Raw genomic sequence first — 13,509 nt, 5'->3', positions numbered from 1 at the left:
GACGTTAGCAATTGCAATCTATCGGTAGATTAGCCAGGGCAGCATACCTCCAAATACTCCATGGTGTTGATGGATGCTGATGAGACGGGCACGTTCACAGATAACCTGGTGCACACGCACTGACGAGCACGAACTCGGTGGGAGGGTATCCGTTGATAGTGGGGGAGGGGCATGAGAGTTGTAAACATTCAAAATTTTGCCTACGTCCACTCAATCTGACAGACTTGCCGACTGCAGCTTTAAACACCCAATGAAATTACACATTCAAATGCCCTGCTAGAACACAATGGGTCGTAAAAACTATCTCCAAAGGGACCGCTTCGTATTGGCTCACGCACCTCCAGAGGGTGTGACATCTTCACGCTTTAAAAATCACTGATCACAAGATTAGCTCTCTTGTCCTTTTAGCTCTCTTACTCTCTTGGTCCTTCCTGAGAAGTCCTAATGTGGAGATGATGCTGAACTTAAGTTCCCCAAGGACCCCCAAGCTTGCGCCAGGCTGCGGCCTTGTCTTTCCATCCACCATAGATCCTCTGACTCCCACTGGTTCTCTCTCATCAAGACCACATCAGCAAAGATCAACTGGAGCCTCAACAAATTGCATCAGGACAGTTTAATTCAAATGGGCGAAACATGCAAGTATCAAACTTAGTCTCATTATTTAATACATTAAGTATCCTTACCCCTTTTTAAGAAGGGCGTGTTAGAACTAAACTGATGGTTTGCTCAGGCTGTTGATCTGCTGAACTTGAAACAATGCTATAACTTCTTGCTTTCCTGTATTCTGCTTCAGCTCTCTTTCCCTTGGTTAACTGTATGCATGTATGTATGTGTATGTTAGAGTAGTTTAAATCTTTAGTCTAGTTAATAAAGTCTTGTTCATATCACACGTAAAGCTGTCCGTGTCTCAAGCTCATATCTGGAGTCACTAATCATAGATCTTGACTACTTGCTCTTAGTAGTACTTAGTAAGAAAGACATTTCCCATACCCCGGAAATGTACATTTCTATTAATCAATTAATAACCAATATTGAGTGTTCACGGGATGAACCGAGTAATTGGTTGTAATGTTAATGTAGCTACATCAAGTTAACCCGATTAACTGATCCAAATATTCATAATCAATTATAACAAGTTATGATTGATTATTAATATTTCATAGAGCTAATTTGTCTACAAGGTAAATTTGCTATAAGCAGTGTTGTGCCTGAACGGGTTCATAATTTGAGCGAAAGTGAACTGAACATACTGTATTACTGCCTGATGAACGATACTGTGAACTCGTTCATTCTGGTGTCTGTGAACGCACGCTCGCTCAGTTTAACTTCGTTCAATAGGGTGCCAGATTTCTATAGAGCCTTCAGACGAAAACCCGGCTAAAACACACCGTAAACAGGCCTTAAAGAGCATATTGCAGGTAAAAAAAAAATCTAAATTTACATATAACCTTGTATGAAAATACCATATGAAAAGTTAATGCAGGATTTAAAATGTTTTAAAACGACATAAGGGCACTAATTTAGTAGATAAAGTGAGCGTTTCTTGGACTGCTCGTAAAAACGGCTTTTTTTTCAACATCGCGTCATTTTACGTCACGCCAGGGAGCCTCAGCCTCGGCTCAGTGCAGTAGGCTGGTATTCAGTCAGAGCGGCCGAGAGTCAGTGTGTTTTAGGTAGTTTTTGTATTTCAATTTATCATCGTCATGGTAAATTATTGTGTTTGTGGAGGTTGCAAAAACTCCGGCCTGTCAGGACATCGAGTCCACAGGTTTCCATAACAAGAAAAAGGACGGTGCTGTATATCTTTCGTGCCTGGTGCGGTTTGTGCAGGTGAAGAGACGGGATTTCTCTTCCGCATCGGCTTCGAGAAACGCAGTCGTGTGTAGCTTTCACTTCAGATCGGAGGATTATCATCCCGGCGATATGATGGAGTCTCCCGCCCGTTACGTCACGCCCGCCACGTCCATTTTCAGACGCGGAAGTAAAATTTTCTCACAAAAACGACTCCAGAAGCTTCTGTAGCGTATTTATAAGAATGTTTGGTAACACTTTACTTGAAGGGGTGTACATAAGACTGACATGACACCTTCATGACCATGACATGACATATACCATGAATATGAAGTAGGGTTTATGCATGTTTATGACAACTGTCATTAAGTGTCTTTCGCTCAATAATGACATTTTGAATGCAAATATGACATTGTTTAAGATGTCTTTGTTATGACATCTTGACATATAAACCATAACATCATAACCTGTCAGTGTCTTTGTCATGACAACTTGACATTAAATTAAGTTAAACTGTCATGTGGTTGGTTTTGACATTGGCTGTCATCAGTCCATTATAACTGTGTCATGAATATTTTTCGTGACCTCAACTACAGTGGTACAAATTGAATTTGTCATTAAACAGTTATAATGGCCTCACGACAGCCAATGTCAAAACCAACCACCTGACAGTTTAATGTAATGTTAAACAATAAAGCTAAGTGGTTTCTTAAGTTTGATAATTAATCTGCTATGTCATGTTTATGACAGATTGTGTTGTCTTAGTAATGTCAAGTTGTCATGATAAAGACACTGACAGGTTATGAAGTATTGGTTTATGTCAAGGTGTCATAACAAAGACATCTCAAACAATGTCATATTTGCATTAAAAATGCCATAATTGAACGAATGACACTTAATGACAGTTGTCACAAACATGCATAAAACTTCCTTCATATTCATAACATGTGTCATGTCATGATTATGAAGGTGTCATGTTAGTCTTATGCACACCCCTTCAAGTAAAGTGTTACCGAATATTTCAAAGAAAATCTAGTTCCTACATTATTTTTCTATACATTGACTCGTTGGGTCCTCTAACCTGCAATATGCCCTTTAATATGTAGCGAAAAAACACCCAATCTGGCAACACCAGACAGCAGTGTCGCACCGCCGCATGCGTCATCAAAACAAAATGCAGCATGAGCTCGACAAAGCATCGAGGAGGCGTCGTATGATCATTTAGACGAGTTTTATGACAAGGTCGGTGAGGATGAGAAAAATCTTACATTTCTGTGCAAACTTTGCCCGCCGATAAAATAATTGCTGTCTGTGGCAATAATAATAAAAAAAAAAAAATAGCTCGTAGCAATATATGGAAAAAAAGAACTTTGAACTAGTTCATTTTTTGGAACTGTGAACTTACTTCAAAATTTTGAAGTATGAACTATGAACTGAACTAGTTCATTTTAAAATTTGTGAACTGAACTTTGAACGAGTTATGTAGAAAGTGAACTTTCCCAACTCTGGCTATAAGCCTTCTTATTAAATTATTTATTATTGTGTTTCGGTAGTGACAAATTTGGGGAGAGGAAAAATATTCCAAAACTTTCTGAAAATACAATATGATAATTAACTGCACAATTACTAGAAATGTGTACCTTGGATATTATGCAATTTGCATACATACAAAATTTGTGGAAAAAGACACCTTTTTTTCAAGACGTTTACAACTCTAACTTTGAACCAATTCTGTAGAATGGCCCATATACACTCACCGGCCACTTTATTAGGTACCCCATGCTAGTAACGGGTTGGACCCCCTTTTGCCTTCAGAACTGCCTCAATTCTTCGTGGCATAGATTCAACAAGGTGCTGGAAGCATTCCTCAGGGAGTTTGGTCCATATTGACATGATGGCATCACACAGTTGCCGCAGATTTGTCGGCTGCACATCCATGATGCGAATCTCCCGTTCCACCACATCCCAAAGATGCTCTATTGGGTTGAGATCTGGTGACTGTGGAGGCCATTTTAGTACAGTGAACTCATTGTCATGTTCAAGAAACCAATTTGAAATGATTAGAGCTTTGTGACATGGTGGAAGTAGCCATCAGAGGATGGGTACATGGTGGCCATAAAGGGATGGACATGGTCAGAAACAATGCTCAGGTAGGCCGTGGCATTTAAACGATGCCCAATTGGCACTAAGGGGCCTAAAGTGTGCCAGGAAAACATCCCCCACACCATTACACCACCACCACCAGCCTGCACAGTGGTAACAAGGCATGATGGTTCCATGTTCTCATTCTGTTTACGCCAAATTCTGACTCTAACATCTGAATGTCTCAACAGAAATCGAGACTCATCAGACCAGGCAACATTTTTCCAGTCTTCAACTGTTCAATTTTGGTGAGCTCTTGCAAATTGTAGCCTCTTTTTCCTATTTGTAGTGGAGATGAGTGGTACCCGGTGGAGTCTTCTGCTGTTTTAGCCCATCCGCCTCAAGGTTGTGCGTGTTGTGGCTTCACAAATGCTTTGCTGCATACCTCGGTTGTAACGAGTGGTTATTTCAGTCACTGTTGCCCTTCTATCAGCTCGAACCAGTCTGGCCATTCTCCTCTGACCTCTGGCATCAACAAGGCATTTCCGCCCACAGAACTGCCGCTCACTGGATGTTTTTTCTTTTTCGGACCATTCTCTGTAAACCCTAGAGATGGTTGTGCGTGAAAATCCCAGTAGATTAGCAGTTTCTGAAATACTCAGACCAGCCCTTCTGGCACCAACAATCATGCCACGTTCAAAGTCACTCAAATCAACTTTCTTCCCCATACTGATGCTCGGTTTGAACTGCAGGAGATTGTCTTGACCATGTCTACATGCCTAAATGCACTGAGTTGCCGCCATGTGATTGGCTGCTTAGAAATTAAGTGTTAACGAGCAGTTGGACAGGTGTACCTAATAAAGGGGGAAGGTAGTAAGGGCGGGGGGAAGTAGTAAAACTGCAATTATGAAAAGAAATTCTGATATATAAAGTTACAAAGAGGCAAAATTCCAAGTCTCAACCGCAGAATTGAAATCCGTCCTTAAAACATACCATAACTTCGTGTTTTATTCTATTTAACTCTTATGCGACAATGGGCAAATAAATTCTTGTAGTTTGTAAGTTATCATACGTACACCCTTTTAAACAAAGTTTGCACACCTATTCCTTACAAGGTGTGGGTGTAATTATTTGTTTTTGATGGGGCGCCTCAAGTAGCTGGTGCCCCGGGGCCTCACAGGACCATAATTCATCCTTGGGGCCACTGTATATGTAGGGGGTTAGATAGATTTAACTCCCCACAGAAGGTAATGCTGGCTTCAGAACATTTTCCAGAGATGAGTTACACTGAGGACATAATGTGAAAGTAATACCTGTGAAAAGTGTGATAGAATAGGATGGAGAGGGTGAGCTAAGGGAAAGACAGACTGTAACAAAATGTGTCCAGACATAGAATAGCCAGTGGTTACAGTAAAATTGTTTTATTGTATTGGGGATTTGAGAGAAATGCCTACACCTGCTGGCGGTGATTAGATGCTCTGCTTTCTATAGTGGTTCAATGATGTCAACCCTTCCTTTTCTTTGTCTCTCAATACTTCTAAATTAAGGGCACCTCACACAGAACTCATTTTTGCATTCCACAGCACTACTTCTCCAAGGTTTTTCAATGTAAACATGAGCTAGACAGACGTGCTTGACCACTGCGCTTCCCAATTGTATCTTTTGCAGTATCTCGCAAGTTCAAACTCAAGTTTTTTTTTCATTCCACTTCCCATCATTTTTTAAACTCAAAAATGCATTCATTTGAATTGCCCCTTTCTCATTAGTTACCCATCTACGAGCTCATTTGATAACCTAAACATTAGGTCATGATCTATACAAAACATATGTGATTTAATATGTGTAAAGTTGTAGCAAATATTAGAGGTTACAGCATTTCAAATGCAGGCATTCAAACCATTTATCTAGTTTTGTAGCTGTAATGGAATGTGTGGTGGCTCAAATTCTTGGTATACTGTGGCAAGTCCACAAACAAATCATAGCAAAATTACAGTTTTTCCTGTTATCTAAAGCATTGACCACTCTGTGGGTTAAAATCTCTGATTGGACCATTACCTGGCTGGCACCCCTATAAGTTTCTTGTTCCCATCATCTCTTCACCATAGAACTGAGCCATGAAATACATGCACAGCGCCACATGCTTCACCTGAAACAAAGAGCTGTAAAACATTCTAAGCCCGACAACCTGAAAGCTTGTTAGATACTTAGCGGGAGTGTGTTTTCTTCTCTGCCCACCTGCCGTTCCACATGCAGAGACAAGTATGAGTCAACTTCAACAAAAGGAGGCTAAAATGTTCTGTAACTGTTGGATTCCTGTTGTTTTCAGGTCTGACAGCATGCTGAAACCTTCCCTATGAGAGCTTATTCACAAATTGATGCTGAGGCGAAAAAATAAAATAAAATATCTACAGCGGGTGTTTTTCTTCCAACACCCGACACAGACTCTCCAGAGACACTTGACAATCTGTATCTGGTGGAAAAATTGAAGCTGTAAATGAGAAAATATAGTCAAGCGGTGCAAAATAATACAGTATCCCTTGTAGCTTCCAGCACTTGCTGTTTAACTCCTATCTCTTCAAGATCAGATTTGATCAAATGGAGGTGTTAACCCTCTGAATCGTCAAACAAATGAATTGTCACCACGACGGAAAAGCCTGGTGACATTTATTGAGCCACCATCAAACTTAACAATCAATCCAGCCTTTAACTTTTCCCTGACTCAATTAAACCCACTGAGCCACAATTAAATTTCCTCAGCTTCACATTTATCAAAATAACCTCTTTTATGTTCCAAAGGGGGAAACATAAAAGGCCTACTGAAGTGTATTGAAACACACAGCATTATTAAATGTGTTGACGTAATTTCCACTGAAACAGGAAGACAGGGCGGGACATATCAAACAGCTCCTCCCCTTTTTAAAAATAGCCAATAGCGTTTAGTTTATATCACAGCTCGGCCAGAGCCTTTGAGCTCAGTAAAGGCGCAGTTTCAGACTGCAGCCGCAGCTTCAGCATCTATTTATAATCTAGGGGGCGGGACGCTTTCGATTCTAGAGAATCTGATGAGAAGCTGAAGTGCAGAAGTGAGAGACTGTAAGTTTTGAATTCTTATATCTTCTAAATACGAATTTTGCCATTGTTTTGGAGCACGCTAACTTATGGATAACAGCAAGACTAACATATTCATACTAAAAGCCAAAAATTTTGATTTTATGGCTACTTTAAGGGCTTAAGTCATGTCCAATTGTATTTGTATATGTACATTTATGTCAGTTTATTTATTTATATTTTAGTGCGGTCTAATGCTAGGATAGGATTGTGACTGAGAGGAGAAATAAACTGATAAATAGGTTTCTGTATTAACATCTGTAAATACTAAGTCTTGATTTGTCTTTCCGAAAGCTTTATTAAATGGACAGTTCTCCCAAAAATATAAATTCTGTCATTATTAACTCACCCTCATGTTGTTGTTTTTTTTGGGCCATAAAATGGAAGTCACCAAAATTGTTTGGTTACCAGCATTCTTCAAAATATCTTCTTTTTTTTTGTTCCACAGATTGAAGAAAGAAAGTCATACAGGTTTGAAACGATGAGTAAACAATGACAGAATTTTCATTTTTAGGTGAACTTAAAGCAACGACAAAGATCCTGTTCTGTTAAACAGAAGCGAGGCAGATCAGTCAGTAAAGGGGGGACAGGATTATATATCAGGAATTTATTCAGCATTTACCTCTGAGCTTCTCATTGCAACCACAGTGAGGTGTGCTTGCACTTTTTCCCGGTGTCATCCACACCACCCACTGTACTAAAAAACCCTGTAGCATCATCAATGCGGCATATATCAGGCATTTTAATAGTGGTGTCTGTTCATGAATGTAATTGGCCTTATTGCTGCAGTTCTATTGACATTTCTGCGCTTTACAATCAGCACAATCTTACATACGGGAGGAGAAGTTGGGAGAGACATTACGATTAAACCTCAGCTTTAAACATCAATCTCAGTGATTAAAGGATTGAGCATAATTTGTGCCACTTGTCTCAGTTGATCACATCTGATACGTCTCGCCAGGAGCCATGATTGCCGGAGAGATTTATTCCAGGCATATGGTTGGCTGTCAGGGTGCACTGGCCAAGTTGCTCATGGACACAATGTGGTACCTGGATGCGACTCTCTGAGGACGGGGACGTTTAGATCTCCCTCCAACCCCCATCCATCTAAAACTCTAATCTCTCGGCGACCTCCGTTTCTCTCCATCTGTGTTTGTGACTCTGAGACAGCTTGCAACCAGCTTTTGGGAGGTGTGTATGTGTGTGTGTGTGTGTGTGTATGTGACATGTTGTTTTCTCCTCAAAGCTATGATAAATGTTCCACTCTGTCCTCTCACCATGGAGCAGATGTACCTCTGGGGAGATCACACAACAAACACACACACAGTCTGGCTCAGTCAGCCAGCTAAACTCTTGGCTTGGCTGCTTGGCTATGGTATCTTGTCACCCCTCTGTTGACATGGCAGCTTCAGTGGTGTCAAAAGCCCAAAGCTGCGCCCAGCTAGATGAGCTATTCAAGTGAAGAATTATTCGCACACAAACACACACACACTCTTAGTATCTATTTAACTCCTTTCAATAGTCAATACAGACTTAATCAGGGAAACATTCCTCCTTCACATAGCAATTTCCTGGTGATGTGTGAAAAGCATTAAAGATCAAAATAAAGCGCACAGCGCAAATCAGAGAACGAAGTTTATAAAAAGGATAATCTAAAAAGTCCTTGGGTGCTATTGGAGTTGTCAGGGTGGGTGTACTCTAAATGCACGTGGATGAGGAGACGCGAGCGAACGGGGAAACAGGGAGGGAAGGAAATCAAATAAGATCGTTAAAAGCTTCGCGGGAGCAATAGATCTCGGCGCATTTCAGCCGAGCGGCCAGAACGGCACAAACAAGCCCTGCGCTGCAGCGATAAGAGAAACGGCACCAAGTGCTCCAAAGAGCAGCAAAAAGGGCACTGCTGCATCTCTGCAGCCAGTCAATGGTAGGAAAACAAAGAAGGATGAGACTGAACACGCACATTAGGGCATTATGAATACATAAGATCCTTACTATTAAATCACAATGCATCACAAAAAAAAAAAAGACACATTCATGTATTTTAAGGGTATTCAGTCCCAAGACATTGTGTTGGTGTATATTTGTCTACATGCAGCCAATGAGAAAATGTGTGAGACACGAAGACGTGATGTTAACAGGATTTTTCCCAGAGTGAGCGGCCAAGTTGGTCTGGCTAAGTGTCTCCCGTGGCAGTAAATTGCTGTGTAGACAAGAGTAAAAGCCCTCAGCCTGTCAACTACACAGGGGAACTGGACTAAATCTAGCCTCTGGACTGGCCTGTACAGCTGGTTTATTTTCAGAGGATACTCTATGAAATACTATTTATGGCCAAGCATGCTAATTCTAGCCCACTGTTTATCATTTGTTTGTAAAGAAAGCTTATATTATATGACACTACCATACAAAGTCAAACTAAGCTACATTTCTGCTTTGTACAGTTGCTCAGAAGAGAACATACTTAAACAATGTAAATCATATAAATCAATTGTGTTGGTCTAACTTGTAGATTTTGGATAGGATATTAGGATATTAACTGTCCTAAAATTTATCTAATTGGTAGCATAACTATATAACAACTAAACCACCGTGACAGATTCATCATGCCTTAAAATAGCTTGAATGTAACTCTACACCCTTGCTTCATTTAGTGTATGTGGATCCATGGATATGCTAATTAGCCCCACCTCCACTCACGCCAGCTCAGATATCCAGTCTATGAACTTACTGAGGTAAATGCTGCACAATGGTATCGTCGGACACATAAAGGTAATAAATATGATTAGCCTTTTGCTTGAATATGTTATCAAACAGCTAATAATGTATTGCTAATGTTACACAAACCATGTTCCCACCTCAGGTAGTACCTACAAGGTAGTTTGTGACGTAAGAAACACCAGCGATTTCAAACTGCATTTTTAAGATTGTCTATAGATCACAACAGTTTTAAAGAGAAAATACTCCGCAATAAATTTGCACATGGTTTTTCTTAAAGCATATTAAAAACACCACACAGACATATAAACAAGATTAAAATCTTGATTTTCACAACAGGGGGACTTGAATTAGCCTATGTAGTTTCAAGGCAGGCCAATTCCAACCAACACTTGTTCTAAGGTGAAGTGTATAGCCTAGTTGCTGTCCTACCAGGTGCTTTGTAAAAGCCATTCTCCTCTCTGTAGGGCAATAGATAGACTTCCCCCTCCTTCCAGATGAGGGATTGTTCGTGCCCTTCTGAGAACACACCCTTCCAGCCATCTGGATCTGAACACAGAGCACACACAACAACGTCTGAGATTCCTGGTGAAAATGCTTCCATTTCCCATTCTTTTATTTAATACAAAAATGTTGAACGATCAGCAATTTTTACAAATTGTAAAAATGTATATACATTTCAGAATGTGTAAGTTGATTTGTCTCTCATTTGCTTTAATGGCAGCAGCACTTGAGCTGCATGAACTCCAAATGTTTATGTAAAGTCTGATGGTCATGTTCTCCTAAATGATTTTAGATGATCCAAAGAGTGTCTTGTGTTTCAATGGAAGCAAGACCATCTGATCGACTGTGCAAAGTCGCATGATTAATGTCACAAATTTGATAACTCAATTTGAATGATATGAAATATGTGTGAAATCTGAAATGGTTGTAATCAATCTGACATCACAGTTGTATATTTGATTTAAAATGTTGAAAATTCCAAACCTTTGTTGAAATGGGATTTTAAATACATTTTCAGCGTGGTCTATGCTTGGACCCTACTATATATTCACTTAAGGACATTTAAAACATGTTAGTTACATAAAAATCACATAAAAGGTATTTGTAGTTATTTTTATTATTTTTAAAATATATTTTACAAATAGTGCTTGATTGCTTGAAAAGTGAAATGTGTGTGATTGCAGTGGGAAGCCAGAATTGTGAACACTGATATTCAGTATGAAAATCATGTAAAAAAAAAAGTGTAATTGATAAATTACCTTCTAGGAAGTCTGAAGTAATATTCATAGCCATGTACTGATTGGAGGATGAACAGGCGAGGGAGTGTCCAAAGCAAAAACATTTCTTACAGCCATCTGGGTTATCCAGCTGGAGGTTGAAGGAGCCTGGTTTACACCTATAATACACACAAATACACATCAAGCAGATATAAAGTACTGTTAGAGATAATTCAGTTTTCCTCAAATTTATAAAAATAATTTATGTAAAGATTTGGAAAATGTGGTGCTTATTTATTGATTTATGCGCAGAGAGGAGAGGATATGAGCATTTCTCCACTGATTTATGGTAACTGGAGGTATGCGTGTATGATGTGGACATACTAGGAGGCCACAAATTGATTTCTGTCACTGATCTGCTCTGTGCTAAATATAATAATATTAATGACTCTTGCTCTAATTGCGCATATACCAATGGTGAAATGCATGCAAAAGGTTGCAGATGAGAAATAAAGAGAAAAGACATGTAATTTTAAGACAGAGAGAGAGAGATGGTGTGCCAGTGTGAGGAATAGAAGGTCACCTGTTGCAGGACTGGCCCTCAACATTATTCTTGCAATAGCAGTGCCCATCTTCAGCTGAACACACTCCTTCACTGCCCCTGTCATCACACTTGCACAACCTGTTTGAACACAAATGCACAAACACAGATATAAACAGATGAATGATCCACCACTGATGTGCCTGTAGTGTGCGGCTCAGTTGCCTGACGGCCTCAGGTCAGAGTTGCTCTGTCGGGTGTACATTTTTTTTTAATATATATATATCTCTCCATGATCTGTTACATGGCCTAAAACCACAGTTTTACCTGACTTGCCATTACCCATAATTCTCCTACTTCACAAGTAACCTCTCTCCTCTCTTTGTCTCTTTTCTTTCACTTTTCGCTCCAATGAACCAACTAATTTTTACCCAAAAACACACTGACCCAAATGGGCCACATGAAAGTGCAGTGGGGTATACAATTTTTGTTTGACGTTTGCCTTTCTCCTGTGTTTTCTTTTGCATTACACCATTATTTGCATCATTGAGTGCGCATATGCAATGTGCAAATCTCCTCAGGTGGATATAATCTTTCTTTCTTTCTTTCTTTCTTTCTTTCTTTCTTTCTTTCTTTCTTTCTTTCTTTCTTTCTTTCTTTCTTTCTTTCTTTCTTTCTTTCTTTCTTTCTTTCTTTCTTTCTTTCTTTCTTTCTTTCTTTTAATCTATGTTAATATGGTATTATAGTACAATTTTATTAAGATTATTATTCAGACACAGTCTTTCCTCTTGTGGAAGCCATGTTTTACTGCGTCTTCTGGTTATACATCTTGTCAAGGTTGTTCTCCATTTTTGATACACAAATAGTCTGCAAAGGTGTAGTGTTTTATCGCTAAAAAGGTTTTTGAAAATGTGATATAATTATGTTTCATTTGTGGTGTAATTTGAATTAAATAAAATTAATTTTACAGTATTGTTCTGTTCCAAAGATTAGTGTGATGTAAATGGACCTTCTGGTTTGTTTGTAGTACCTTTATAATTAATGTATATTGGCCGAATTATGCACTGCATTACTTATTTGAGGGCTTCCCATGTACTAGTGAGACATGTTTGCAGAATTCTGCATCCAAGAATCAAATGTTTTTCCTCATTTGACTAATTCTTGGTAGAGATACTCTCGCTCTCATTACCAATACCTGCATCCATCAGGGCCGAGAGAATGGAAGCCGGACTTGCAAATGTCACACTTTACACCAGCCACACCTGGCCGACACACACACACTCCCTCTGCATCACACTGCAAACTCACAGAGCCTGGAGAGAGACAGAGAGAAGACAGGTTTTGACAGACATTAGCCTTTGGGTCTTTTAATGAGTACATGGATAGTTTCAGTTGCATTTAAAAATAATTTCCTCGTCTACAAATTCTTCCAATAAAGTTAATAAATGCGAATTTTAACATATTTTATACACACATTTTGCCACCTGAAGCAAAATAAGATATTTCAGATACAAGACGAACACGATTAACATGTAATTAAACAGTGACAAATAGTTTTAAAAGTGCAAATTTTTTCCCCCTTGCATTCTGGGAATTTAAAATCATTAATATTGCAATATCTAAATGTAAATTCATATTTAAAATCATATCTGAAGTTGTTTAAATAAATAAAACATTTCCCCCCATATTTATCACCTGTAGTCTTGCACATTAGCTGTTTCCAAGATCCACCTTTTTTATGTGCATTTTGGGATATCGCATAAAAAAAGCTGGATTGAAATGCCAAGATGCGCATAAATTCTAAAAATATGTATACAAAACGGATGCGCTCAATTGAGGCGGATACATTTTTTATCCGATAAGAAGTTAAACTATGATGGAAACACATTTACCAAATAAGTCCCTCCATGCGCAACAAAAAACTCACGTGACTTTGCCTCAACTGTGGATGTGACTGGATAACTGGACTAACAAGCAGACCAGTTTCATTGCACAGCACCTCAAATGTTGGTTAGATCATTCTGAAATGCCTGAGCCAAAGTATGCCATCAGAAT

The 13,509-nt window shown here is 39.2% G+C and overlaps 1 protein-coding gene across 1 annotated transcript in view; it reads right to left on the bottom strand.

The window, feature by feature from the left end:
* lamc3 (laminin, gamma 3) overlaps positions 1 to 13,509 on the bottom strand; it is a 112,744-nt gene that overhangs the window by 37,521 nt on the left and 61,714 nt on the right. The window contains exons 5-8 of the mRNA XM_056241383.1: positions 12,650 to 12,767; positions 11,497 to 11,595; positions 10,956 to 11,092; positions 10,126 to 10,242 (exon numbers count right to left, since the gene is read on the bottom strand). Coding sequence (XP_056097358.1) covers positions 10,126 to 10,242; positions 10,956 to 11,092; positions 11,497 to 11,595; positions 12,650 to 12,767 — 471 coding nt within the window. The remainder of the gene's footprint in view (positions 1 to 10,125; positions 10,243 to 10,955; positions 11,093 to 11,496; positions 11,596 to 12,649; positions 12,768 to 13,509) is intronic.

The sequence above is a fragment of the Rhinichthys klamathensis genome, unplaced genomic scaffold (assembly GCF_029890125.1).
Source record: "Rhinichthys klamathensis goyatoka isolate OS25496 unplaced genomic scaffold, OSU_Roscu_1.1 h1tg000639l_1, whole genome shotgun sequence".
NCBI lineage: Eukaryota > Metazoa > Chordata > Actinopteri > Cypriniformes > Leuciscidae > Rhinichthys > Rhinichthys klamathensis.
This window is presented reverse-complemented; position numbering and strand designations above follow the sequence as displayed.